Source organism: Branchiostoma lanceolatum, chromosome 2, assembly GCF_035083965.1.
Source record: "Branchiostoma lanceolatum isolate klBraLanc5 chromosome 2, klBraLanc5.hap2, whole genome shotgun sequence".
Taxonomy (NCBI): Eukaryota; Metazoa; Chordata; class Leptocardii; order Amphioxiformes; family Branchiostomatidae; genus Branchiostoma; species Branchiostoma lanceolatum.
This window is the reverse complement of record NC_089723.1, coordinates 12,557,975-12,582,691: the sequence shown is the minus strand read 5'-3', so window position 1 is coordinate 12,582,691 and position 24,717 is coordinate 12,557,975. Positions and strand designations below refer to the sequence as shown.

General features: G+C 40.2%; 1 protein-coding gene across 4 annotated transcripts; it reads left to right on the top strand.

Annotated features, from left to right (window-relative positions):
- The first annotated feature begins 80 nt into the window (after positions 1-80).
- LOC136427504 (uncharacterized) lies at positions 81-24,389 on the top strand. Of its 4 annotated transcripts, none has more exons than XM_066416401.1 (9): positions 81-160; positions 16,994-17,078; positions 19,902-20,108; positions 20,525-20,642; positions 21,700-21,827; positions 22,394-22,489; positions 22,923-23,015; positions 23,861-23,965; positions 24,081-24,389. In XM_066416401.1, exons 1-9 carry the CDS (start codon positions 146-148, stop codon positions 24,224-24,226), a joined length of 993 nt encoding a protein of 330 aa, XP_066272498.1. In that variant the 5' UTR covers positions 81-145; the 3' UTR covers positions 24,227-24,389. The 4 variants fall into 4 exon arrangements, with proteins under 4 accessions (XP_066272498.1, XP_066272496.1, XP_066272499.1 ...); XM_066416399.1 differs by having other exon boundaries at positions 19,902-20,120; positions 20,528-20,642; XM_066416402.1 differs by having other exon boundaries at positions 83-160; positions 19,902-20,105; positions 20,528-20,642.
- The last annotated feature ends 328 nt before the right edge of the window (positions 24,390-24,717 follow it).

Sequence of the window (24,717 nt, the reverse complement as noted above, 5' to 3'; positions counted from 1 at the left end):
AATTGATCTTATACTTTCTCTAGAATATTACTTTTCATTCTGTTATTGATAGTGTGTTAGTATTGTGGCGGTAAAATAGCATGCACTCTTCCATATCTCCCCTCAACTAAGATAGTATAGCCCAGATACGACGGCAGGAAGCAAGATGGCGACAAAACAGGGTTACGGGAGCATAGTATCTGTACCATTTATGCAAATTAAACACTAATACATATGCAAATATTTATCTTCCTAATTGTAATGATAGTATATATTAACCGTCAACAACCTTTTGAATCATGAAGAAACCATGAAGAAACCTTGAGATTCATGGAGAAACATTGAGATTCATAACGAAACCTTGAGATTCATAACGAAACCTTGAGAAACCTAGAGATTCATGGAGAAACCTTGAGATTCATGGAGAAACCTTGAGATTCGTGGACAAACCTTGAGATTCGTGGAGAAACCTTGAGATTCATGGAGAAACCTTGAGATTCGTGGACAAACCTTGAGATTCGTGGAGAAACCTTGAGAATCTTGGACAAACCTTGAAATTCATGGAGAAACCTTGAGAAACCTTGAGATTCATGGAGAAACCTTGAGATTCATGGAGAAACCTTGAGAATCATGGAGATTCATGGAGAAACCTTGAGATTCATGAAGAAACCTTGAGAAACCTTGAGATTCATGGAGAAACCTTGAGATTCATGGAGAAACCTTGAGATTCATGGAGAAACCTTGAGATTCATGGAGAATCCTTGAGATTCATGGAGAAACCTTGAGATTCATGGAGAAACCTTGAGACTCATGGAGAAACCTTGAGATTCATGGAGAAACCTTGACATTCATGGAGAAACCTTGACATTCATGGAGAAACCTTGACATTCATGGAGATTCATGGAGAAACCTTGATATTCGTGGAGAAACCTGGAGAAACCTTGAGATTCATGGAGAAACCTTGAGATTCATGGAGAAACCTTGATATTTATGGAGAAACCTTAAGATTCATGGAGAAACCTTGAGAATCATGGAGATTCATGGAGAAACCTTGAGATTCGTGGAGAAACCTTGAGAAACCTTGACATTCATGGAGAAACCTTGAGATTCATGGAGAAACCTTGAGATTCATGGAGATACCTTAATAAACCTTGAGAAATCTTGAGATTCATGGAGAAACCTTGAGATTCATTGAGAAACCTTGAGATTCATGGAGAAACCTTGAGAAACCTTGAGATTCATGGAGAAACCTTGAGAAACCTTGAGATTTATGGAGAAACCTTGAGATTCGTGGAGAAACCTTGAGAAACCTTGAGATTCATGGAGAATCCTTGAGAAACCTTGAGATTCATGGAGAAACCTTGAGATTCATGGAGAAACCTTGACATTCATGGAAAAACCTTGAGATTCATGGAGAAACCTTGAGATTCATGGAGAAACATTGAGAAACCTTGAGATTCATGGAGAAACCTTGAGATTCATGGAGAAACCTTGAGATTCATGGAGAAACCTTGAGATTCATGGAGAAACCTTGAGATTCATGGAGAAACCTTGAGATTCATGGAGAAACCTTGAGATTCATGGAGATTCATGGAGAAACCTTGATATTCGTGGAGAAACCTGGAGAGACCTTGAGATTCATGGAGAAACCTTGAGATTCATGGAGAAACCTTGAGATTTATGGAGAAACCTTGAGATTCATGGAGAAACCTTGAGAATCATGGAGATTCATGGAGAAACCTTGAGATTCGTGGAGAAACCTTGAGAAACCTTGAGATTCATGGAGAAACCTTGAGATTCATGGAGAAACCTTGAGATTCATGGAGATACCTTAAGAAACCTTGAAAAATCTTGAGATTCATGGAGGAACCTTGAGATTCATGGAGAAACCTTGAGATTCATGGAGAAACCTTGAGAAACCTTGAGATTTATGGAGAAACCTTGAGATTCATGGAGAAACCTTGAGATTTATGGAGAAACCTTGAGATTCATGGAGAAACCTTGAGAATCATGGAGATTCATGGAGAAACCTTGAGATTCGTGGAGAAACCTTGAGAAACCTTGAGATTCATGGAGAAACCTTGAGATTCATGGAGAAACCTTGAGATTCACGGAGATACCTTAAGAAACCTTGAGAAATCTTGAGATTCATGGAGAAACCTTGAGATTCATTGAGAAACCTTGAGATTCATGGAGAAACCTTGAGAAACCTTGAGATTCATGGAGAAACCTTGAGAAACCTTGAGATTTATGGAGAAACCTTGAGATTCGTGGAGAAACCTTGAGAAACCTTGAGATTCATGGAGAAACGTTGAGAAACCTTGAGATTCATGGAGAAACCTTAAGATTCATGGAGAAACCTTGAGATTCATGGAAAAACCTTGAGATTCATGGAGAAACCTTGAGATTCATGGAGAAACCTTGAGAAACCTTGAGATTCATGGAGAAACCTTGAGATTCATGGAGAAACCTTGAGAAACCTTGAGATTCATGGAGAAACCTTGAGATTCATGGAGAAACCTTGAGATTCATGGAGAAACCTTGAGATTCATGGAGATTCATGGAGAAACCTTGATATTCGTGGAGGAACCTGGAGAGACCTTGAGATTCATGGAGAAACCTTGAGATTCATGGAGAATCCTTGAGATTTATGGAGAAACCTTGAGATTCATGGAGAAACCTTGAGAATCATGGAGATTCATGGAGAAACCTTGAGATTCGTGGAGAAACCTGGAGAAACCTTGAGATTCATGGAGAAACCTTGAGATTCATGGAGAAACCTTGAGATTCATGGAGATACCTTAAGAAACCTTGAGAAATCTTGAGATTCATGGAGAAACCTTGAGATTCATGGAGAAACCTTGAGATTCATGGAGAAACCTTGAGATTCATGGAGAAACCTTGAGATTCATGGAGAAACCTTTTGAATCATGGAGAAACCTTGAGACTCACGGAGAAACCTTGAGATTCATGGAGAAACCTTGAGATTCATGGAGAAACCTTGAGATTCATGGAGAAACCTTGAGATTCATGGAGAAACCTTGAGATTCATGGAGAAACCTTGACATTCATGGAGAAACCTTGAAATTCATGGAGAAACCTTGAGATTCATGAAGAAACCTTGAGATTCATGGAGAAAACTTGAGATTCATGGAGAAACCTTGAGAATCATGGAGATTCATGGAGAAACCTTGACATTCGTGGAGAAACCTTCAGAAACCTTGAGATTCATGGAGAAAACTTCAGATTCATGGAGAGACCTTGAGATTCATGGAGAAATCTTGAGATTCATGGAGAATCCTTGAGATTCATGGAGAAACCTTGAGATTCATGGAGAAACCTTGAGACTCATGGAGAAACCTTGAGATTCATGGAGAAACCTTGACATTCATAGAGAAACCTTGACATTCATGGAGAAACCTTGACATTCATGGAGAAACCTTGACATTCATGGAGATTCATGGAGAAACCTTGACATTCATGGAGATTCATGGAGAAACCTTGATATTCGTGGAGAAACCTGGAGAAACCTTGAGATTCATGGAGAAACCTTGAGATTCATGGAGAAACCTTGAGATTTATGGAGAAACCTTGAGATTCATGGAGAAACCTTGAGAATCATGGAGATTCATGGAGAAACCTTGAGATTCGTGGAGAAACCTTGAGAAACCTTGACATTCATGGAGAAACCTTGAGATTCATGGAGAAACCTTGAGATTCATGGAGATACCTTAAGAAACCTTGAGAAATCTTGAGATTCATGGAGAAACCTTGAGATTCATTGAGAAACCTTGAGATTCATGGAGAAACCTTGAGAAACCTTGAGATTCATGGAGAAACCTTGAGAAACCTTGAGATTTATGGAGAAACCTTGAGATTCGTGGAGAAACCTTGAGAAACCTTGAGATTCATGGAGAATCCTTGAGAAACTTTGAGATTCATGGAGAAACCTTGAGATTCATGGAGAAACCTTGAGATTCATGGAGAAACCTTGAGATTCATGGAGAAACATTGAGAAACCTTGAGATTCATGGAGAAACCTTGAGATTCATGGAGAAACCTTGAGAAACCTTGAGATTCATGGAGAAACCTTGAGATTCATGGAGAAACCTTGAGATTAATGGAGAAACCTTGAGATTCATGGAGATTCATGGAGAAACCTTGATATTCGTGGAGAAACCTGGAGAAACCTTGAGATTCATGGAGAAACCTTGAGATTCATGGAGAAACCTTGAGATTCATGGAGAAACCTTGAGAAACGTTGAGATACATGGAGAAACCCTAAGATTCATGGAGAAACATTGAGATTCAAGGAGAAATACTTGATAATCATGGAGAAACACATTGAGAATGATGGAGAAACCTTGAGATGAATAGATAAACCTTGAGAACCATGGAGAAACCTTGAGATTCATGGAGAAACCTTGATATTCATGGAGAAATCTTGAGGTTCATGGAGAAACCCTGAGAACCATAGAGAATCATTGAGAACCAAAGAGAAACCTTAAGATTAATGGAGAAACCTTCAGTTGACATTCGTGGAGAAACTTTGTAATTTGTGGAGAAACCTTGGCAATCATGGAGAAACCTTGAGATTTATTGAAAAACCTTGATAATCATGGAGAAACCATGACATTCATGGAGATTCATTCCGAAGCATGGTGAAAATGCTGAAGATTAATGAAGAATTCGTTAGAGTCTATTGAGAAAGCCGGAGATTCGTTAAGATCCATGGAGAAACATGGAGATTAATGGAGAAACATGGAGATCAGTTTGGGTGGTAGCGCGTGTGCGGCGAGTGTTATCATCTATCCCTAATGAATATGACACCTCGGCTTGGATGAGAATTTATATCACCCCTACACTTCGGGGGTTTTAATGTATGTAACCTATTTTGAGAATTTCTTACCGATCTTGCCCACACTTATTTGACTATTGACCAATTTCTGCTTATCGCTGTGTTGCTCTGATTTATAGTTGGCTGTAGGAACATCGTGACACACTATCCTGGGTCAGCATAGCCTTGTTGGCGATGTCAGGATTGACTTTGAAAATTGAATACCTTTGCGCAATTCCTTTATTCTAAAGCTTTTCAGGTATGACTGTGGCCTTACAATACTAACAAAGTAAAGTAAGAGGGTAAATGTGCTGAGGTAGACATGTTTTGTGTAATTTTATCATGCGATAGAAATGATGACATATGGATTTTGGCTTATTTCCTGACAATAATGGAGTCCCGTCCACCCTGTGTCAGGTCTTTAGTATCAGCCCTTGTGCCCTCGGTGAGACTGGAAATTCGTCGTATGGTAGCATATACAGATGACAAGTAAAAGGACAAGTGTTTTTTTTTCTGTAAGCATCAATTTCCTTGTCGTCTTTTTTTGAGATCGACACGTCCAAGTACAGTCAAACCTGCCCAAAGCCACCACCGGGGGACCGAGCAAAACGGCCACGATGGACAGGTGGTCACCATATGCATGCAGATGATTCCACTCACAGCATGTTTCCAGGTCGAGGTGTTCAAATACAGTGTACTACATGGATGGATGTTGCTGTTTGTTTTTTTCTTCATTTTAGACAGCATGACCCCCGCCAGGTTCAATTCTCGTTGACAGAAATATCCTACAAAAATTACGTTTGCCGTTATCGCTGTACTTTGTGTATAACGTTACACCATGTACAAATTTTCGTCATAATGTGTACTACAGAAGCCAACATTTCCGCGAAATCCGACCGCAAAACACACTTGAAAATGAGGCGGTGGCCATAGGAAGGGATAAATATAATCTGTATTTTTCTAAATGATTCAACATGAATCTCAAGGTTTCTCCTTGAATCTCAAGGTTTTTCCTTAAATCTCATCGATCAAGGTTTTTCCATGAATTTCAAGGTTTCTCCAAGAATCTCAACGTATCTCCATGAATCTCAAGGTCACGGTTCTCAATATTTCGCCATGAATCTCAATGTTTCTCCATGAATCTGACAGATTCTCCATGAATCTCAAGGTTCTCCTTTCAAGGTTTCTCCATGATTCGCAAGGTTTCTAAAGGATTCTCAAGGTTTGTCAATCATTGTCAATGTTTCTCCATGATTCTCAAGGTTTCTCCTTGAATCTCAAGGTTTCTCCACGAATCTAAAGGTTTCTCTTTGATTCTCAAGGTTCAGCGTTGAATCTCAATGTCTCTCTATGGTTCTCAAGGTTTCTCCATGAATCTCAAGTTTTCTCCGGGAATCTCAAGGTTTCTCCAGAAATCTCAAGATTTGTCCAGAAATCTCAAAAATTCTTCATAAATTTCAAGGTATCTCCAGGAATCTCAAGGTTTCTTCATGATTCTCCATGAATCTCAAGGCTTCTCCGTGAATGGCAAGGTTTCCCCATGAACCTTGCAATGTATCTCCATGAATCTCAAGGTATCTCCATGAACTTCAAGGTTTTGTCAATGAAGCTCAAGGTTTCTCAAGGTTTCTCCATGAATCTCAAGGTTTCTCCGTGAATAGCAAGGTTTCTCCTTTAACCTCAATGTATCTCCATGAATCTCAAGGTATCTCCATGAATTTCAAGGTTTTGGCAATGAAGCTCAAGGTTTCTAAAGGTTTCTCCATGAATCTCAAGGTTTTTCCATGAATCTTAATGGTTCTCAATGTTTGTCCATGATTCTCCATGAATCTCAAGGTGTCTCCATAAATCTCAAGGTTTCTCCATGAATCTCAAGGTTTCTCAAGGTTCCTCCACGATTCTCCGTGTTTCTCCACGGTTCTCCAGATTTCTCCACGATTCTCTAGGTTTCTCCATTAATCTCAAGGTTTCTCCATGAATCTCAAGGTTTCTCCATGAATCTCAAGGTTTCTCAAGGTTTCTCAATGAATCTCAAGGTTTCTCAAGCTTTCTCCATGAATCTCAAGGTTTCTCCATGAATCTCAAGGTTTCTCCATGAATCTCAAGGTTTCTCCAGGTTTCTCCAGGTTTCTCCATGAATCTCAACGTTTCTCCATGAGTCTCAAGGTTTCTCCATGAATCTCAAGTTTTCTCAAGGATTCTCTTTGAATCTCAAGGATTCTCCATGAATTTCAAGGTTTCTCCATTAATCTCAAGGTTTCTTCATTAATCTCAAGGTTTCTCAAGGCTTCTCCATGAATCTCAAGGTTTCTCCATGAATCTCAAAGTTTCTCCATGAATCTCAAGGTTTCTCAAGGATTCTCCATGAATGTCAAGGTTTCTCCACGAATCTCAAGGTTTCTCCATGAATCTCAAGGTTTCTCAAGTTTTCTCCAAAATTCTCAAGGATTCTCTATGAATCTCAAGGTTTCCCCATGAATCTCAAGGTTTCTCCATGAATCTCAACGTTTCTCCATGAATCTCACGGTTTCTCCATGAATCTCAAGGTTTCTCCAAGAATCTCAAGCTTTCTCAAGGCTTCTCCATGAATCTCAAGGTTTCTCCATGAATCTCAAGGTTTCTCAAGGATTCTCCATGAATCTCAAGGTTTTTCCACGAATCTCAAGGTTTCTAGATGAATCTCAAGGTTTCTCCACGATTCTCAACGATTCTCAACGTTTCTCCATGAATCTCAAGGTTTGTCCATGAATCTCAAGGTTTCTCCATGAATCTCAAGGTTTCTCAAAGATTCTCCACGAATCTCAAGGTTTCTCAAGGTTTGTCCAGGATTCTCAAGGTTTCTCCATGAATCTCAAGGTTTTTCCATGAATCTCAAGGTTTCTCCATGAATCTCAAGCTTTCTCCATGAATCTCAAGGTTTCTCCATGAATCTCAAGGTTTCTCCATGAATCTCAAGGTTTCTCCATGAATCTCAATTGCAAGGTTTCTCAAGGTTTCTCAATGAATCTCAAGGTTTCTCAAGGTTTCTCCATGAATCTCAAGGTTTCTCCATGAATCTCAACGTTTCTCCATGAGTCTCAAGGTTTCTTCATGAATCTCAAGTTTTCTCAAGGATTCTCTATGAATCTCAAGGATTCTCCATGAATTTCAAGGTTTCTCCATGAATCTCAAGGTTTCTTCATTAATCTCAAGGTTTCTCCAAGAATCTCAAGGTTTCTCAAGGCTTCTCCATGAATCTCAAGGTTTCTCCATGAATCTCAAAGTTTCTCCATGAATCTCAAGGTTTCTCAAGGATTCTCCATGAATGTCATGGTTTCTCCACGAATCTCAAGGTTTCTCCATGAATCTCAAGGTTTCTCAAGTTTTCTCCACGATTCTCAACGTTTCTCCATGAATCTCAAGGTTTCCCCATGAATCTCAAGGTTTCTCCATGAATCTCAAGGTTTCTCAAGGATTCTCTATGAATCTCAAGGTTTCTCAATGATTCTCTATGAATCTCAAGGTTTCTCCACGAATTTCAAGGTTTCTCCATGAATCTCAAGGTTTCTCAAGGTTTCTCCACGATTCTGAACGTTTCTCCATGAATCTCAAGGTTTCTCCATGAATCTCAAGGTTTCTCCATGAATCTCAAGGTTTCTCCATGAATCTCAAGGTTTCTCAAAGATTCTCCATGAATCTCAAGGTTTCTTCACGAATCTCAAGGTTTCTCCATGAATCTCAAGGTTTCTCAAGGTTTCTCCACGATTCTCAACGTTTCTCCATGAATCTCAAGGTTTCTCCATGAATCTCAAGGTTTCTCCATGAATCTCAAGGTTTCTCAAAGATTCTCCATGAATCTTAAGGTTTCTCCACGAATCTCAAGGTTTCTCCATGAATCTCAAGGTTTCTCAAGGTTTCTCCACGATTCTCAACGTTTCTCCATGAATCTCACGGTTTCTCCATGAATCTCAAGGTTTCTCCATGAATCTCAAGGTTTCTCAAGGCTTCTCCATGAATCTCAAGGTTTCTCCATGAATCTCAATGTTTCTCCATGAATCTCAAGGTTTCTCAAGGATTCTCCATGAATCTCAAGGTTTCTCCACGAATCTCAAGGTTTCTAGATAAATCTCAAGGTTTCTCCACGATTCTCCACGATTCTCAAGGTTTCTCCATGAATCTCAAGGTTTCTCAAGGTTTTTCCACGATTCTGAACGTTTCTCCATGAATCTCAAGGTTTCTCCATGAATCTCAAGGTTTCTCCATGAATGTCAAGGTTTCTCCATGAATCTCAAGGTTTCTCCATGAATCTCAAGGTTTCTCCATGAATCTCAAGGTTTCTCAAAGATTCTCCACGAATCTCAAGGTTTCTCCACGAATCTCAAGGTTTCTCCATGAATCTCAAGGTTTCTCAAAGATTCTCCACGAATCTCAAGGTTTCTCCATGAATCTCAAGGTTTCTCAAGTTTTCTCCAAAATTCTCAAGGATTCTCCATGAATCTCAAGGTTTCCCCTTGAATCTCAAGGTTTCTCCATGAATCTCAACGTTTCTCCATGAATCTCACGGTTTCTCCATGAATCTCAAGGTTTCTCCAAGAATCTCAAGCTTTCTCAAGGCTTCTCTATGAATCTCAAGGTTTCTCCATGAATCTCAATGTTTCTCCATGAATCTCAAGGTTTCTCAAGGATTCTCCATGAATCTCAAGGTTTTTCCACGAATCTCAAGGTTTCTAGATGAATCTCAAGGTTTCTCCACGATTCTCCACGATTCTCAAGGTTTCTCCATGAATCTCAAGGTTTCTCCATGAATCTCAAGGTTTCTCAAGGTTTCTCCACGATTCTGAACGTTTCTCCATGAATCTCAAGGTTTCTCCATGAATCTCAAGGTTTCTCCATGAATCTCAAGGTTTCTCCATGAATCTCAAGGTTTCTCAAAGATTCTCCATGAATCTCAAGGTTTCTCCACGAATCTCAAGGTTTCTCCATGAATCTCAAGGTTTCTCAAGGTTTCTCCACGATTCTCAACGTTTCTCCATGAATCTCAAGGTTTCTCCATGAATCTCAAGGTTTCTCCATGAATCTCAAGGTTTCTCAAAGATTCTCCATGAATCTTAAGGTTTCTCCACGAATCTCAAGGTTTCTCCATGAATCTCAAGTTTTCTCAAGGATTCTCTTTGAATCTCAAGGATTCTCCATGAATTTCAAGGTTTCTCCATTAATCTCAAGGTTTCTTCATTAATCTCAAGGTTTCTCAAGGCTTCTCCATGAATCTCAAGGTTTCTCCATGAATCTCAATGTTTCTCCATGAATCTCAAGGTTTCTCAAGGATTCTCCATGAATCTCAAGGTTTCTCCACGAATCTCAAGGTTTCTAGATAAATCTCAAGGTTTCTCCACGATTCTCCACGATTCTCAAGGTTTCTCCATGAATCTCAAGGTTTCTCAAGGTTTCTCCACGATTCTGAACGTTTCTCCATGAATCTCAAGGTTTCTCCATGAATCTCAAGGTTTCTCCATGAATCTCAAGGTTTCTCCATGAATCTCAAGGTTTCTCCATGAATCTCAAGGTTTCTCCATGAATCTCAAGGTTTCTCAAAGATTCTCCACGAATCTCAAGGTTTCTCCACGAATCTCAAGGTTTCTCCATGAATCTCAAGGTTTCTCAAAGATTCTCCACGAATCTCAAGGTTTCTCCACGAATCTCAAGGTTTCTCCACGAATCTCAAGGTTTCTCAAGGCTTCTCCATGAATCTCAAGGTTTCTCCATGAATCTCAAGGTTTCTCAAGGATTCTCCATGAATCTCAAGGTTTTTCCACGAATCTCAAGGTTTCTAGATGAATCTCAAGGTTTCTCCACGATTCTCAACGATTCTCAAGGTTTCTCCATGAATCTCAAGGTTTCTCCATGAATCTCAAGGTTTCTCCATGAATCTCAAGGTTTCTCAAAGATTCTCCATGCATCTCAAGGTTTCTCAAGGTCAGTTGTCCACGATTCTCAAGGTTTCTCCATGAATCTCAAGGTTTTTCCATGAATCTCAAGGTTTCTCCATGAATCTCAAGGTTTCTCCATGAATGTCAAGGTTTCTCCATGAATATTAAGGTTTCTCCATGAATCTCAAGGTTTCTCCATGAATCTCAAGGATTCTACATGAATCTCAAGGATTCTCCATGAATCTTAAGGCTTCTCAAGGTTTCTCCATGAATCTCAAGTTTTCTCAAGGATTCTCCACGAATCTCAAGGTTTCTCCACGAATCTCAAGTTTTCCCAAGGATTCTCCGTGAATCTCAAGGTTTCTCCACGAATCTCAAGGTTTCTCCATGAAGCTCAAGGTTTCTCCATGAATCTCAAGGTTTCTCCATGAATCTCAAGGTTTCTCAAGGTTTCTCCACGATTCTCAAGGTTTCTCCATGAATCTCAAGGTTTCTCAAAGATTCTCCACGATTCTCAAGGTTTCTCCATGAATCTCAAGGTTTATCAAGGATTCTCTATGAATCTCAAGGTTTCTCCATGAATCTCAAGGTTTCTCCATGAATCTCAAGGTTTCTCTATGAATGTCAAGGTTTCTCAAGGATTCTCCATGAATCTCAAGGTTTGTCCATGAATCTCAAGGTTTCTTCATGAATCTCAAGGTTTCTCAAGGATTCTCCATGAATCTCAAGGTTTCTCCACGAATCTCAAGGTTTCTCCATGAATCTCAAGGTTTCTCAACGATTCTCAAGGTTTCTCCATGAATCTTAAGGTGTCTCCATGAATCTCAAGGTTTCTCCATGAATCTCAAGGTTTCTCAAGGTTTCTCCATGAATCTCAATGTTTCTTCATGAATCTCAAGTTTTCTCAAGGATTCTCCATGAATCACAAGGTTTCTCCGCGAATCTCAAGGTTTCTCCATGAATCTCCATGAATCTCAAGGTTTCTCCACGATTCTCAACGTTTCTCCATGAGTCTCAAGGTTTCTCCATGAATCTCAAGTTTTCTCAAGGATTCTCTTTGAATCTCAAGGATTCTCCATGAATTTCAAGGTTTCTCCATTAATCTCAAGGTTTCTTCATTAATCTCAAGGTTTCTCAAGGCTTCTCCATGAATCTCAAGGTTTCTCCATGAATCTCAAAGTTTCTCCATGAATCTCAAGGTTTCTCAAGGATTCTCCATGAATGTCAAGGTTTCTCCACGAATCTCAAGGTTTCTCCATGAATCTCAAGGTTTCTCAAGTTTTCTCCAAAATTCTCAAGGATTCTCTATGAATCTCAAGGTTTCCCCATGAATCTCAAGGTTTCTCCATGAATCTCAACGTTTCTCCATGAATCTCACGGTTTCTCCATGAATCTCAAGGTTTCTCCAAGAATCTCAAGCTTTCTCAAGGCTTCTCCATGAATCTCAAGGTTTCTCCATGAATCTCAAGGTTTCTCAAGGATTCTCCATGAATCTCAAGGTTTTTCCACGAATCTCAAGGTTTCTAGATGAATCTCAAGGTTTCTCCACGATTCTCAACGATTCTCAACGTTTCTCCATGAATCTCAAGGTTTGTCCATGAATCTCAAGGTTTCTCCATGAATCTCAAGGTTTCTCAAAGATTCTCCACGAATCTCAAGGTTTCTCAAGGTTTGTCCAGGATTCTCAAGGTTTCTCCATGAATCTCAAGGTTTTTCCATGAATCTCAAGGTTTCTCCATGAATCTCAAGCTTTCTCCATGAATCTCAAGGTTTCTCCATGAATCTCAAGGTTTCTCCATGAATCTCAAGGTTTCTCCATGAATCTCAATTGCAAGGTTTCTCAAGGTTTCTCAATGAATCTCAAGGTTTCTCAAGGTTTCTCCATGAATCTCAAGGTTTCTCCATGAATCTCAACGTTTCTCCATGAGTCTCAAGGTTTCTTCATGAATCTCAAGTTTTCTCAAGGATTCTCTATGAATCTCAAGGATTCTCCATGAATTTCAAGGTTTCTCCATGAATCTCAAGGTTTCTTCATTAATCTCAAGGTTTCTCCAAGAATCTCAAGGTTTCTCAAGGCTTCTCCATGAATCTCAAGGTTTCTCCATGAATCTCAAAGTTTCTCCATGAATCTCAAGGTTTCTCAAGGATTCTCCATGATTGTCATGGTTTCTCCACGAATCTCAAGGTTTCTCCATGAATCTCAAGGTTTCTCAAGTTTTCTCCACGATTCTCAACGTTTCTCCATGAATCTCAAGGTTTCCCCATGAATCTCAAGGTTTCTCCATGAATCTCAAGGTTTCTCAAGGATTCTCTATGAATCTCAAGGTTTCTCAATGATTCTCTATGAATCTCAAGGTTTCTCCACGAATTTCAAGGTTTCTCCATGAATCTCAAGGTTTCTCAAGGTTTCTCCACGATTCTGAACGTTTCTCCATGAATCTCAAGGTTTCTCCATGAATCTCAAGGTTTCTCCATGAATCTCAAGGTTTCTCCATGAATCTCAAGGTTTCTCAAAGATTCTCCATGAATCTCAAGGTTTCTTCACGAATCTCAAGGTTTCTCCATGAATCTCAAGGTTTCTCAAGGTTTCTCCACGATTCTCAACGTTTCTCCATGAATCTCAAGGTTTCTCCATGAATCTCAAGGTTTCTCCATGAATCTCAAGGTTTCTCAAAGATTCTCCATGAATCTTAAGGTTTCTCCACGAATCTCAAGGTTTCTCCATGAATCTCAACGTTTCTCAAGGTTTCTCCACGATTCTCAACGTTTCTCCATGAATCTCACGGTTTCTCCATGAATCTCAAGGTTTCTCCATGAATCTCAAGGTTTCTCAAGGCTTCTCCATGAATCTCAAGGTTTCTCCATGAATCTCAATGTTTCTCCATGAATCTCAAGGTTTCTCAAGGATTCTCCATGAATCTCAAGGTTTCTCCACGAATCTCAAGGTTTCTAGATAAATCTCAAGGTTTCTCCACGATTCTCCACGATTCTCAAGGTTTCTCCATGAATCTCAAGGTTTCTCAAGGTTTTTCCACGATTCTGAACGTTTCTCCATGAATCTCAAGGTTTCTCCATGAATCTCAAGGTTTCTCCATGAATGTCAAGGTTTCTCCATGAATCTCAAGGTTTCTCCATGAATCTCAAGGTTTCTCCATGAATCTCAAGGTTTCTCAAAGATTCTCCACGAATCTCAAGGTTTCTCCACGAATCTCAAGGTTTCTCCATGAATCTCAAGGTTTCTCAAAGATTCTCCACGAATCTCAAGGTTTCTCCATGAATCTCAAGGTTTCTCAAGTTTTCTCCAAAATTCTCAAGGATTCTCCATGAATCTCAAGGTTTCCCCTTGAATCTCAAGGTTTCTCCATGAATCTCAACGTTTCTCCATGAATCTCACGGTTTCTCCATGAATCTCAAGGTTTCTCCAAGAATCTCAAGCTTTCTCAAGGCTTCTCTATGAATCTCAAGGTTTCTCCATGAATCTCAATGTTTCTCCATGAATCTCAAGGTTTCTCAAGGATTCTCCATGAATCTCAAGGTTTTTCCACGAATCTCAAGGTTTCTAGATGAATCTCAAGGTTTCTCCACGATTCTCCACGATTCTCAAGGTTTCTCCATGAATCTCAAGGTTTCTCCATGAATCTCAAGGTTTCTCAAGGTTTCTCCACGATTCTGAACGTTTCTCCATGAATCTCAAGGTTTCTCCATGAATCTCAAGGTTTCTCCATGAATCTCAAGGTTTCTCCATGAATCTCAAGGTTTCTCAAAGATTCTCCATGAATCTCAAGGTTTCTCCACGAATCTCAAGGTTTCTCCATGAATCTCAAGGTTTCTCAAGGTTTCTCCACGATTCTCAACGTTTCTCCATGAATCTCAAGGTTTCTCCATGAATCTCAAGGTTTCTCCATGAATCTCAAGGTTTCTCAAAGATTCTCCATGAATCTTAAGGTTTCTCCACGAATCTCAAGGTTTCTCCATGAATCTCAAGTTTTCTCAAGGATTCTCTTTGAATCTCAAGGATTCTCCATGAATTTCAAGGTTTCTCCATTAATCTCAAGGTTTCTTCATTAATCTCAAGGTTTCTCAAGGCTTCTCCATGAATCTCAAGGTTTCTCCATGAATCTCAATGTTTCTCCATGAATCTCAAGGTTTCTCAAGGATTCTCCATGAATCTCAAGGTTTCTCCACGAATCTCAAGGTTTCTAGATAAATCTCAAGGTTTCTCCACGATTCTCCACGATTCTCAAGGTTTCTCCATGAATCTCAAGGTTTCTCAAGGTTTCTCCACGATTCTGAACGTTTCTCCATGAATCTCAAGGTTTCTCCATGAATCTCAAGGTTTCTCCATGAATCTCAAGGTTTCTCCATGAATCTCAAGGTTTCTCCATGAATCTCAAGGTTTCTCCATGAATCTCAAGGTTTCTCAAAGATTCTCCACGAATCTCAAGGTTTCTCCACGAATCTCAAGGTTTCTCCATGAATCTCAAGGTTTCTCAAAGATTCTCCACGAATCTCAAGGTTTCTCCACGAATCTCAAGGTTTCTCCACGAATCTCAAGGTTTCTCAAGGCTTCTCCATGAATCTCAAGGTTTCTCCATGAATCTCAAGGTTTCTCAAGGATTCTCCATGAATCTCAAGGTTTTTCCACGAATCTCAAGGTTTCTAGATGAATCTCAAGGTTTCTCCACGATTCTCAACGATTCTCAAGGTTTCTCCATGAATCTCAAGGTTTCTCCATGAATCTCAAGGTTTCTCCATGAATCTCAAGGTTTCTCAAAGATTCTCCATGCATCTCAAGGTTTCTCAAGGTCAGTTGTCCACGATTCTCAAGGTTTCTCCATGAATCTCAAGGTTTTTCCATGAATCTCAAGGTTTCTCCATGAATCTCAAGGTTTCTCCATGAATGTCAAGGTTTCTCCATGAATATTAAGGTTTCTCCATGAATCTCAAGGTTTCTCCATGAATCTCAAGGATTCTACATGAATCTCAAGGATTCTCCATGAATCTTAAGGCTTCTCAAGGTTTCTCCATGAATCTCAAGTTTTCTCAAGGATTCTCCACGAATCTCAAGGTTTCTCCACGAATCTCAAGTTTTCCCAAGGATTCTCCGTGAATCTCAAGGTTTCTCCACGAATCTCAAGGTTTCTCCATGAAGCTCAAGGTTTCTCCATGAATCTCAAGGTTTCTCCATGAATCTCAAGGTTTCTCAAGGTTTCTCCACGATTCTCAAGGTTTCTCCATGAATCTCAAGGTTTCTCAAAGATTCTCCACGATTCTCAAGGTTTCTCCATGAATCTCAAGGTTTATCAAGGATTCTCTATGAATCTCAAGGTTTCTCCATGAATCTCAAGGTTTCTCCATGAATCTCAAGGTTTCTCTATGAATGTCAAGGTTTCTCAAGGATTCTCCATGAATCTCAAGGTTTGTCCATGAATCTCAAGGTTTCTTCATGAATCTCAAGGTTTCTCAAGGATTCTCCATGAATCTCAAGGTTTCTCCACGAATCTCAAGGTTTCTCCATGAATCTCAAGGTTTCTCAACGATTCTCAAGGTTTCTCCATGAATCTTAAGGTGTCTCCATGAATCTCAAGGTTTCTCCATGAATCTCAAGGTTTCTCAAGGTTTCTCCATGAATCTCAATGTTTCTTCATGAATCTCAAGTTTTCTCAAGGATTCTCCATGAATCACAAGGTTTCTCCGCGAATCTCAAGGTTTCTCCATGAATCTCCATGAATCTCAAGGTTTCTCCACGATTCTCAAGGTTTCTCCATGAATCTTAAGGTTTCTCCATGAATCTCAAGGTTTCTCCATGAATCTCAAGGTTTCTCAAGGTTTCTCCATGAATCTCAAGGTTTCTCCACGATTCTCAAGGTTTCTCCATGAATCTCAAGGTTTCTCCATGAATCTCAAGGTTTCTCCATGAATCTCAAGGTTTCTGCATGAATGTCAAGGTTTTTCAAGGATTCTCCATGAATCTCAAGTTTTCTCCATGAATCTCAAGGTTTCTCCATGAATCTCAAGGTTTTTCCATGAATCTCAAGGTTTCTCAAGGTTTCTCCATGAATGTCAAGGTTTCTCCATGAATCTCTAGGATTCTCCATAAACCTCAAGGTTTCTCCATGGTTTGTCTATGTTTTCTCCATTAAGGTTTGTAACGTTACACTATTTGTAATATATTCTTTATACCAAATTATAATAAGTTATAATATTGCATATGTATTAAGAAATATTTGCATAAATGGTACAGATACTATGCTCCCGTAACCCAAAACAGCAGCAGAAAGACGGAACAACAACAATGTTTTGGTTCATGGTCGCCGTTGTTGGCCTCTGTACGGCTGAGGTCAACTTCATCCGAGGTAGGGAATTAAGCCAATACATACATGTAACGTTATGTTCTTAACGACATGATCCTAGGTCGTTGAAGCCTTCTTATATAATAAATGTAGAGAACGTTCCGACACGATTATAATTTGATTACTGTAAATGCATCTAGAGTAGAGTAGAGTAGAGTCTAATGTTATGTTAAGTTCGCGTGGTTTTTATTTCGCGCGAAGGCGAAAATGGAGTTTTCGCGCTGGTTTCAATTTCACGTTATACTCACATACTGCTACAGTACTGTTGTTGTTGTTGTCGTTGTTTAACGTGTATTTTTCCGCTAGACGTGGTCTCTTGGTGCAGAAAAATTATTATATTCGCGGTGGTTTTAAGTTCGCGGTGAAACGGTCTGCAAACGTTAAAACCACTGCAAACGTTTCTGCATTTACAGTATTTATCTCCTCGTAGACAAATTTGTGTGTCACTGTCTGTCTATCCACAGGCGGTAGGCAAAGGTATTGTCGTTGAATAGCTGCTGAAGTTCCGATCGTGACGAAGTACTCGGCGCGGGGATCACCCGTGCCAAGCTTCCGAGCAAAACCCGAAGCGGTGCCGAAGGCACGAGCGGGGGGTTCGGAGAGCCGGTTTTCGGCAATGTTCGGCGAAGCCGAACTCTGTCTGGGCGAGCCCCGTAGGGGCGAGATAGGTGGGAAAGGACGTTTTAAATATCGCAAATTTCTGCTTAATTATGTAATCCAGCTCACAACATTAAAATGATTTATCATCGACGAGACATCTACTACCAATCTAGAGAAGATTGCGGGCCTAAAAGTTGTTAACAACAAAAATATACGGCATTTTATATTGTCGGAATTTGCTCGATTTCCGGCTAACTGGGTTACCAGCAGTACCGCTCCTGCCGCAGCACGCCGCTGCTGCAAAACATGATGACATAACGGCTAGCCAATCAGAGGGAGGAAAATTGGACCTGTGAACCACAGTTCCCGTCAAAGTTTTATTCCTGTGACGTTTCATCTCGTCTGAAGCTCATGTTGTCGCATATTTTTCCCCACCCTCCCCACAATCATGAGACGATTCGAAAAATTTCAAGCCTCGTATCGGCAATTCATTTACCAAAGTGCTGCAACAGTCGGATAAATAATAGCCACGTAATATTTTTAGAACGACCGATCCGTTCGTATACAAAGGTTCAAACAAAACAAACAAAAACTTGATTCTGTTTCACCAAGGAGGTTTTATATAGAAGGAGAGGGGATAGGACAAGTATTCATTGTACTATGATTATAGCGGGTGAGTCGCGTCAAGGTGTTAATTACTCTGATATGCATACATCCCACGCCGAGTGTTTTGTTTTTCTGGGTGCGACCCGGCGATAATGACTTCGTGTGGACTTTGTGTGGAGCGACTTCGATTTCAGGTACTTTGAGGAGGACTTTGTAACATTAGACTGAGTTACAAGAATACAACGTGGAAGATGATCTCCCTAACGGCGAGTACCAAAACACTGCGGCAACAAACGCTGCAGCCGGCAGCTGCGGTACATATTTCCAACACAAGTATTTGCCCTCCTTGGTTTCACGAGAACTATCGTATATTTCCGTCTACGAAAATCAGACAAAAACAGTGAAAACCCAACTGTTCTTCACATCCAAACAGACTGCTGTGTAGTCTAGCTTTTGCTAATATGCTGTAACTCTTCAAGTTGTCAGTTGAGTCCCAAAATACCCGACAATGCACCGAAAAGGTCCGCTACACCACGACGTTCAGTGAAATCACCTCAAGTGGTAACGCTCTTTGAGAACACCGATTTCCTACCTAGTGTTTCTTTGAAAGTAAGAGGTAATTAGCAAAGGACGACGGGAGAAACCATCCCCGCTAATGAGGGGGGGGCATTTCCGGAGTGAGCGACGAGAGAAATTGTCTTCGGGAGCATTTGAGCGAAAACATGTACCGCGGCGGTTACCCAACATAAATACCGTAGCCTAAAGCCCGTGGTCTATCTGGTTCAATGTCCTATGATTCCAAAGCACAATGCCGCAAGAGGGGTTTGAAGAGACAACAAAAACATGACAAAGTAGAAAGCCCGACAAAAACGCCTAAAAACACGTCAGAACCCCTCCTCTGCTTGGAAGGTAGGTCAACGAAAGCCACACCTTCCGCACTGGTATTCCAGACAGTGGTGAATAAGCCCATTCATGGTTTGCGACTACGCATGTGCAGTGTCAAAGGTGAAGGCCCCTGGCTTGTAAACAGTTCTCGTCTCGACATTGTCTAGATTTGCATAATAACACCCCGAGGGGTTTTGTTTAGGTCTCAGGGGCCTTCACCTTTGATACTGCTCATGCGTAGTGAATGGGCTTATAAACGGGGGGGGGGGGTATCGGCATCAGCACTGAAGAAAGTTCAGTACTGATTTTCCAGTGCTGAATGGCTGTGTTCCAGTGCTGAAATTTCAGTGCTGAAACTTGTCTCAGCACTCGTTTTCCAGTGCTGAGTGGAGTTCAGCTACATCGGTTTATACCTACTAGTATGCTGAAAGCGCGGCGGAGCAGTGCGGAATATTTGTCAGGTGTCCAGTGCTGAAGCTTGTCTCAGCACTCATGATCAGTTTCCAGTGCTGATGTCATCCTGTTTCAGTTCCAGGCTCTACCATCTGAAACAGGATGACACTCTGCCTAAAGTTTTACAGTGCTGAAGAAAGTTTAGCACTGGTTTTCCAGTGCTGAAGCCACATACTTCATCAGATAACCACATGTTCAAGTCTTTATTGAAAAGGCCTTGATAAAACTTTTTGAATATGGCAGGACTATGAGAATTCACATTTACCCACAAAATTTATACAGATGATCTCCCGTTCGAGTTTGCTACACGTGATGACAGCCCCTGTCAGCAACCCAAGAAGGTTGGAAACTGCAAGGCTGCCTTTCCACGGGTGTTCTACAACAGCCAGACTAGGCAGTGTGAGGACTTCATCTATGGAGGGTGTGGTGGGAATGACAACAACTTTGAAACCGTTGAGGAATGTGAAAAAACTTGTGCACATCTCCGTAAGTACAAGAGAGGTTGATAAGTAACATAAATTAATTTAAGCTCTCAGCACTTACAGTTCACGTCACAGTGAAAATCCAGAGGTTACTGACTGTCTTTGATTTAGTTGTTATCGGACTGTTATTCACTCACTTAAAATACCAATATAACAATGGAAGACAGGCTTACTTTTACGGTATGATGAATTTGTGCACGTGGGGAAAGGTCACTACCCACAAACATAAAGCAACCGCAAAAATACATGATAAGTCTAGGGTTATGGCATTATGAAATTTTAGATATGAGATCTTCACTTTCCTGTTAATAGTTATTTCTATTTACCAATTGTACCTGTTGATCTGTGCTCAAAATCGACAAAACAAGGTAAAAGATGGCACTTTTTTTTACCACAAATAGAAAATATTTGTTTGTCTTGGTTCAGTTGTGAAGAGAGAAGCTGTCCCAGTTGTGAAGAGAAGTGTTGAGACTGTACATGTGGACCAGGACATCTGCAAACTTGATCCTGACATCGGACCCTGTCGTGCCATCTTCACAAAGTGAGCCACAAAACCTCCGTAGAACTCAATGTCTCTACAAAGTACAATGTAGTCAATAATTTTTTTGTTTGCTCTTATTTTGTAAAAGTATATAGAAAAATTAGACAAAAAATGACATGTATTCTAACAGGTACATGTAGTTATTTTTGTTCATGAAAGGTTAGTCACTACATGGGCTTTCTCCAGGACCCATCCCTCCAACCCCAGACGGAAATTCACTTGTTGAAAAAAATTCACCCCCTCTGTCCCAAAAATCTTAACTTCATGACATGAGAATATAAAATTTCAGATTCAACAAAGAAAATTGACAACACAGGCTTCCAAATTCCAATTTAATTTTTTTTTGCTTGCTTCTTTGCAATGTCCCAACTATTATTTAAACATGGTTACTTAGTGAGTTCTAAGGTGTGCGACAGATAAACATCGCGGCCCCCGGCCCGAGATTGATGGGGAAGTAGGAGGTCGGGGCCGGGGGGTACTCTTTTCCTGCCTCGACTCTGTCTTTGACTTTGAAATTGACTTTGGCATTCTACAACATTAGTATCCATTTTCCGAAATATATTTTTGCAATTTACAGCATGTATTTTCTCATTTTGCAGCTACTTTGATGATTTACAGTATGGCCGAAAACTTTTTCATGTTCTGCTGGTATTCAATGGACTCAATAAAAATTTTCACTACTGAATGGAACAGAAACAAATTTCAAGCTGGAGACAACCCTGGTCACTACTAAAATCTACAGGTTTTATTGATAGTCAGTTGTTTTTTCTAAACAAGGAAATGGCGCTGTTCCCTCATACTTTCAGCATGTACGTATACCCTCTTACCCTTGGGAACAGATTCTGTGGAAAATTGAAAGATTGACCTTGTGCTGACCCTGCTGACTTGTCTGACCTTAATCCACCCTCAGGAATGCCCTTAATAGTCTTCAGAGCTTTCCAGTATCCTCAAACTCTCTTGCATATGCCCTCATATTGTATTTTTCTACAGAAACTCCAGGAAACAGGTAATGATTGATCAAGCAGAAACTCTTACTAATCTTAGTGTGTTCTTACAGGTTCTACTACGATGGGGAGTCCAAGACATGTCAGAAGTTTCAGTATGGCGGATGTGGAGGTAACAAGAACAGGTTTGAGACTGAAAAGGAATGTCTGAAGAAATGTCAGCCTTTGCGAATGAAGAAGGGTAGGTATCGACATCTTTTTAAGGTTCTTCATAGATATTCTGATATCACATCCATTTCTTTTTATTCATTTAAGTTTGTAGGGACTTAGCTGCATGGTGGGAGGCTAAAGGGGTTTATACAGTGTTTTTAAGTTTGCAGTTGAAACAACCGATATAGTAACACAGTGGCAAGACAGAGCATATACATGTATACATGTATATGTTAATGATGCAATGACTTTGTGGTGAGAGCAACCTGCAAAAAGCACAATCATTAAACATCTCTCAATTTACATTACCGATAGAGTATCAGTACCTATGTATCAGAGTCTTCTATAAATTCATTGCCAAGTATAAAAATGTTATCATACATGTACATTGTATGCATGTTTGCAATAATTTTTAGTTTTATTACGTACTGAAGTGTATTATACATATATTTTCTAATGATTTCTGAATCCTACCTCATACTGTAAAGCAATATTGCAGTCATGATATTCTATTTGAACAGTGAGTACTCGGTACTCGCAATCTAAGATTATCTCTAGATTTTTGTCTCTAACTCCTCCCCCTATTGTCTGCTCCAGGAGAGCCCCTAGAGGACACAGGCTGTAACTGCACTGTCCGTAACTGTGGCTGCTGTGCTGATCTTGTGGTGGAGAAAGTTGGACTCAATGATACAGGTTGGTGACAAGATATTCTTAATGCCATTGATACAGAATGTGAGTTAAGATAATGGCTGCTGTTGATTACATCTTTATAACAGATGTCTAGTGCTTGAAAAGAGCTATCCAAATGGTTGGTATGTGTTCATTCCACAAGTTTTAGAGCTACTGCACTACCTTACTAAAGATTCATCATCTTCATGGTCGCTGCTTGAAGATGAATGTCTAGGAAGAAGCTATAAAAGCTGAAGATGTTGTACTATTGTATTTCATTATTGCATGTTCACACATAAACAATGGTCGATCACCAGAGTGTCTATGGCCCAATTTAGACACAGGTTTTCTAGATGTCGGGACTGCGAACATCTGCCAGGCGACAGCTTTTTTGCGTCTAGTTGACTCATCTTGTATCCCCTAGTTTATGACTCTGACCGCCTTGTTTCTTTTGCAGGTTGCCTGAATGTGACCTATGACCCAGACGACTTGGCCATCTCCATCCTTTTCTCCTTGGATGGGAAGATCCTTGTCAATCAAACACTTTCAGGTATCGTAAATAATAGTATCTTCCAGACATCTTTACAAAAACAGTAATAAGTGTCAGAAGGTGATTATTGACTACATGTACGGAGTCTTTGTTTTTGGCGTGTCTGTTTGTTTGATTCAGAGTCTGTTTTATTCCTCATGTGACATTTCATATAAATATGCACATGAATTGCGTCTTCATTTACAAAGGGGCTCATGATTTGTAAAATTCACTTATTAAAAACATTAACTATAATATTACGAATTATTGTTTGTGTTGGTGTGTGTCTGTAGTTATTTGAATACACTGTCAGTAGAGTGGCAGGAAGTCAGTGAGTTGGAAGACAACCGCAAAGGTCAGACTTGCCCAAATAGCAGGAAGAAGTGGTCAGAGGTGGTTGAATTAGTCATTGATATGATATTGATTGATGGGAAGTATTGTTTAGGGTCTATCAGTTTACATTTGTATCAGACTGTTTTGGCAGTTATATATTTTCCATACGGTAGCCACATTCACCATATTTGCAAGAAGTGGTGGACACATGTAATGTTGATTAAAACCTTATTTGCATAATTGATAAAGTACAATCAAATAAGACATTCATTCAGTTACCTGCGAACATTGCCCAACCCCTAAAAATCACGCAGTGAACGAGAGGACAGCAGTATTGCTGCCCAAAATGTCCTAAATAGAGCTTGTAGACTTCTCAGGTGAACTGTGTGCAACTCTGGCTTTATGTACAATGTACTTTGATATAGGACATCAAATGAGATTAAGAACATTTTCATGTTAGCTGTCCTTCCTGTCGCCATTTTTACTGGTAACTAGACTTTATACAACTGTATTATGCTGTTTCTTCCCTACAGTGCGCAACCCCCCTCCTGTCTGCTTTGGAGTTCCATTCCTCCACGACTACGTCAGTCTCTGTCTCAAGTTCTATGACATGCACTACTCCGTGGCCAAGATGTCAGGTACGGGAGACATTTGTAACACCTTACATTACTTATTTTTGTCAAAAGTGCTTTTTGATTTTAGAATCAGTGTGGAGTTTGCTGATGAAAGGAGAATTATGTTCCCACCACACAGGTTGTGCCAAGGTGCAGGTGAAACTCTACCATGTGTTGTCGGAGGAGTTCAACCTGGGATGCTTCAAGATGGGACCAGGCAAGGGCCATGGAGCGGAGGATCCACACAGAAAGTACATGCTCAAGGACAACAAGACCTGGGAGTAAAGGGCCTTATAGATTGTAGAGCATTTTCATGTGACGTTATAGGGACATCAGAATGGAGGACACAGCTATTTGCATTTCAGTGAGTCATAGATCAAGCATTTTCAGACATCTAGAGATCTTCTGACCATCTTGGCTCACAGAAAAGAATATCAGAAGAATACAATACAACATATAAACTTGTGGATAAATGTTTTAAAACACTGTACGTTTGAGCTACGGCTCATTGAAATGCAAACAAAGTACCCCAACATGGCGGTCAGTACCTGCCTGATTCATTGATATGATAAGTGAGTGAAAATGCTCTATACCTTCCATGGTCCCATTGTGGTGTGTTGTAATTTTGTGAGGGTATTTATTTGTTTATTAGGTATTGTTGCTTACAGTGAGACTGCTCGTCTCGTGTCTTGTCGACTGTCAATAACACTTTTACACCTGAAACATTGCTAGCCTGGTATCCAGCATTGGCCAACTTTGGCCCACTTTGTAATGGT

Bases quoted from the DNA above. Each gene is read 5' to 3' on its own strand.
- LOC136427504 (XM_066416399.1), top strand. The intron at 20,643-21,699 runs GTGAGCCACAAA...GTGTTCTTACAG, and splicing joins TGTCGTGCCATCTTCACAAA to GTTCTACTACGATGGGGAGT. The intron at 22,490-22,922 runs GTTGGTGACAAG...TTTCTTTTGCAG, and splicing joins AGTTGGACTCAATGATACAG to GTTGCCTGAATGTGACCTAT.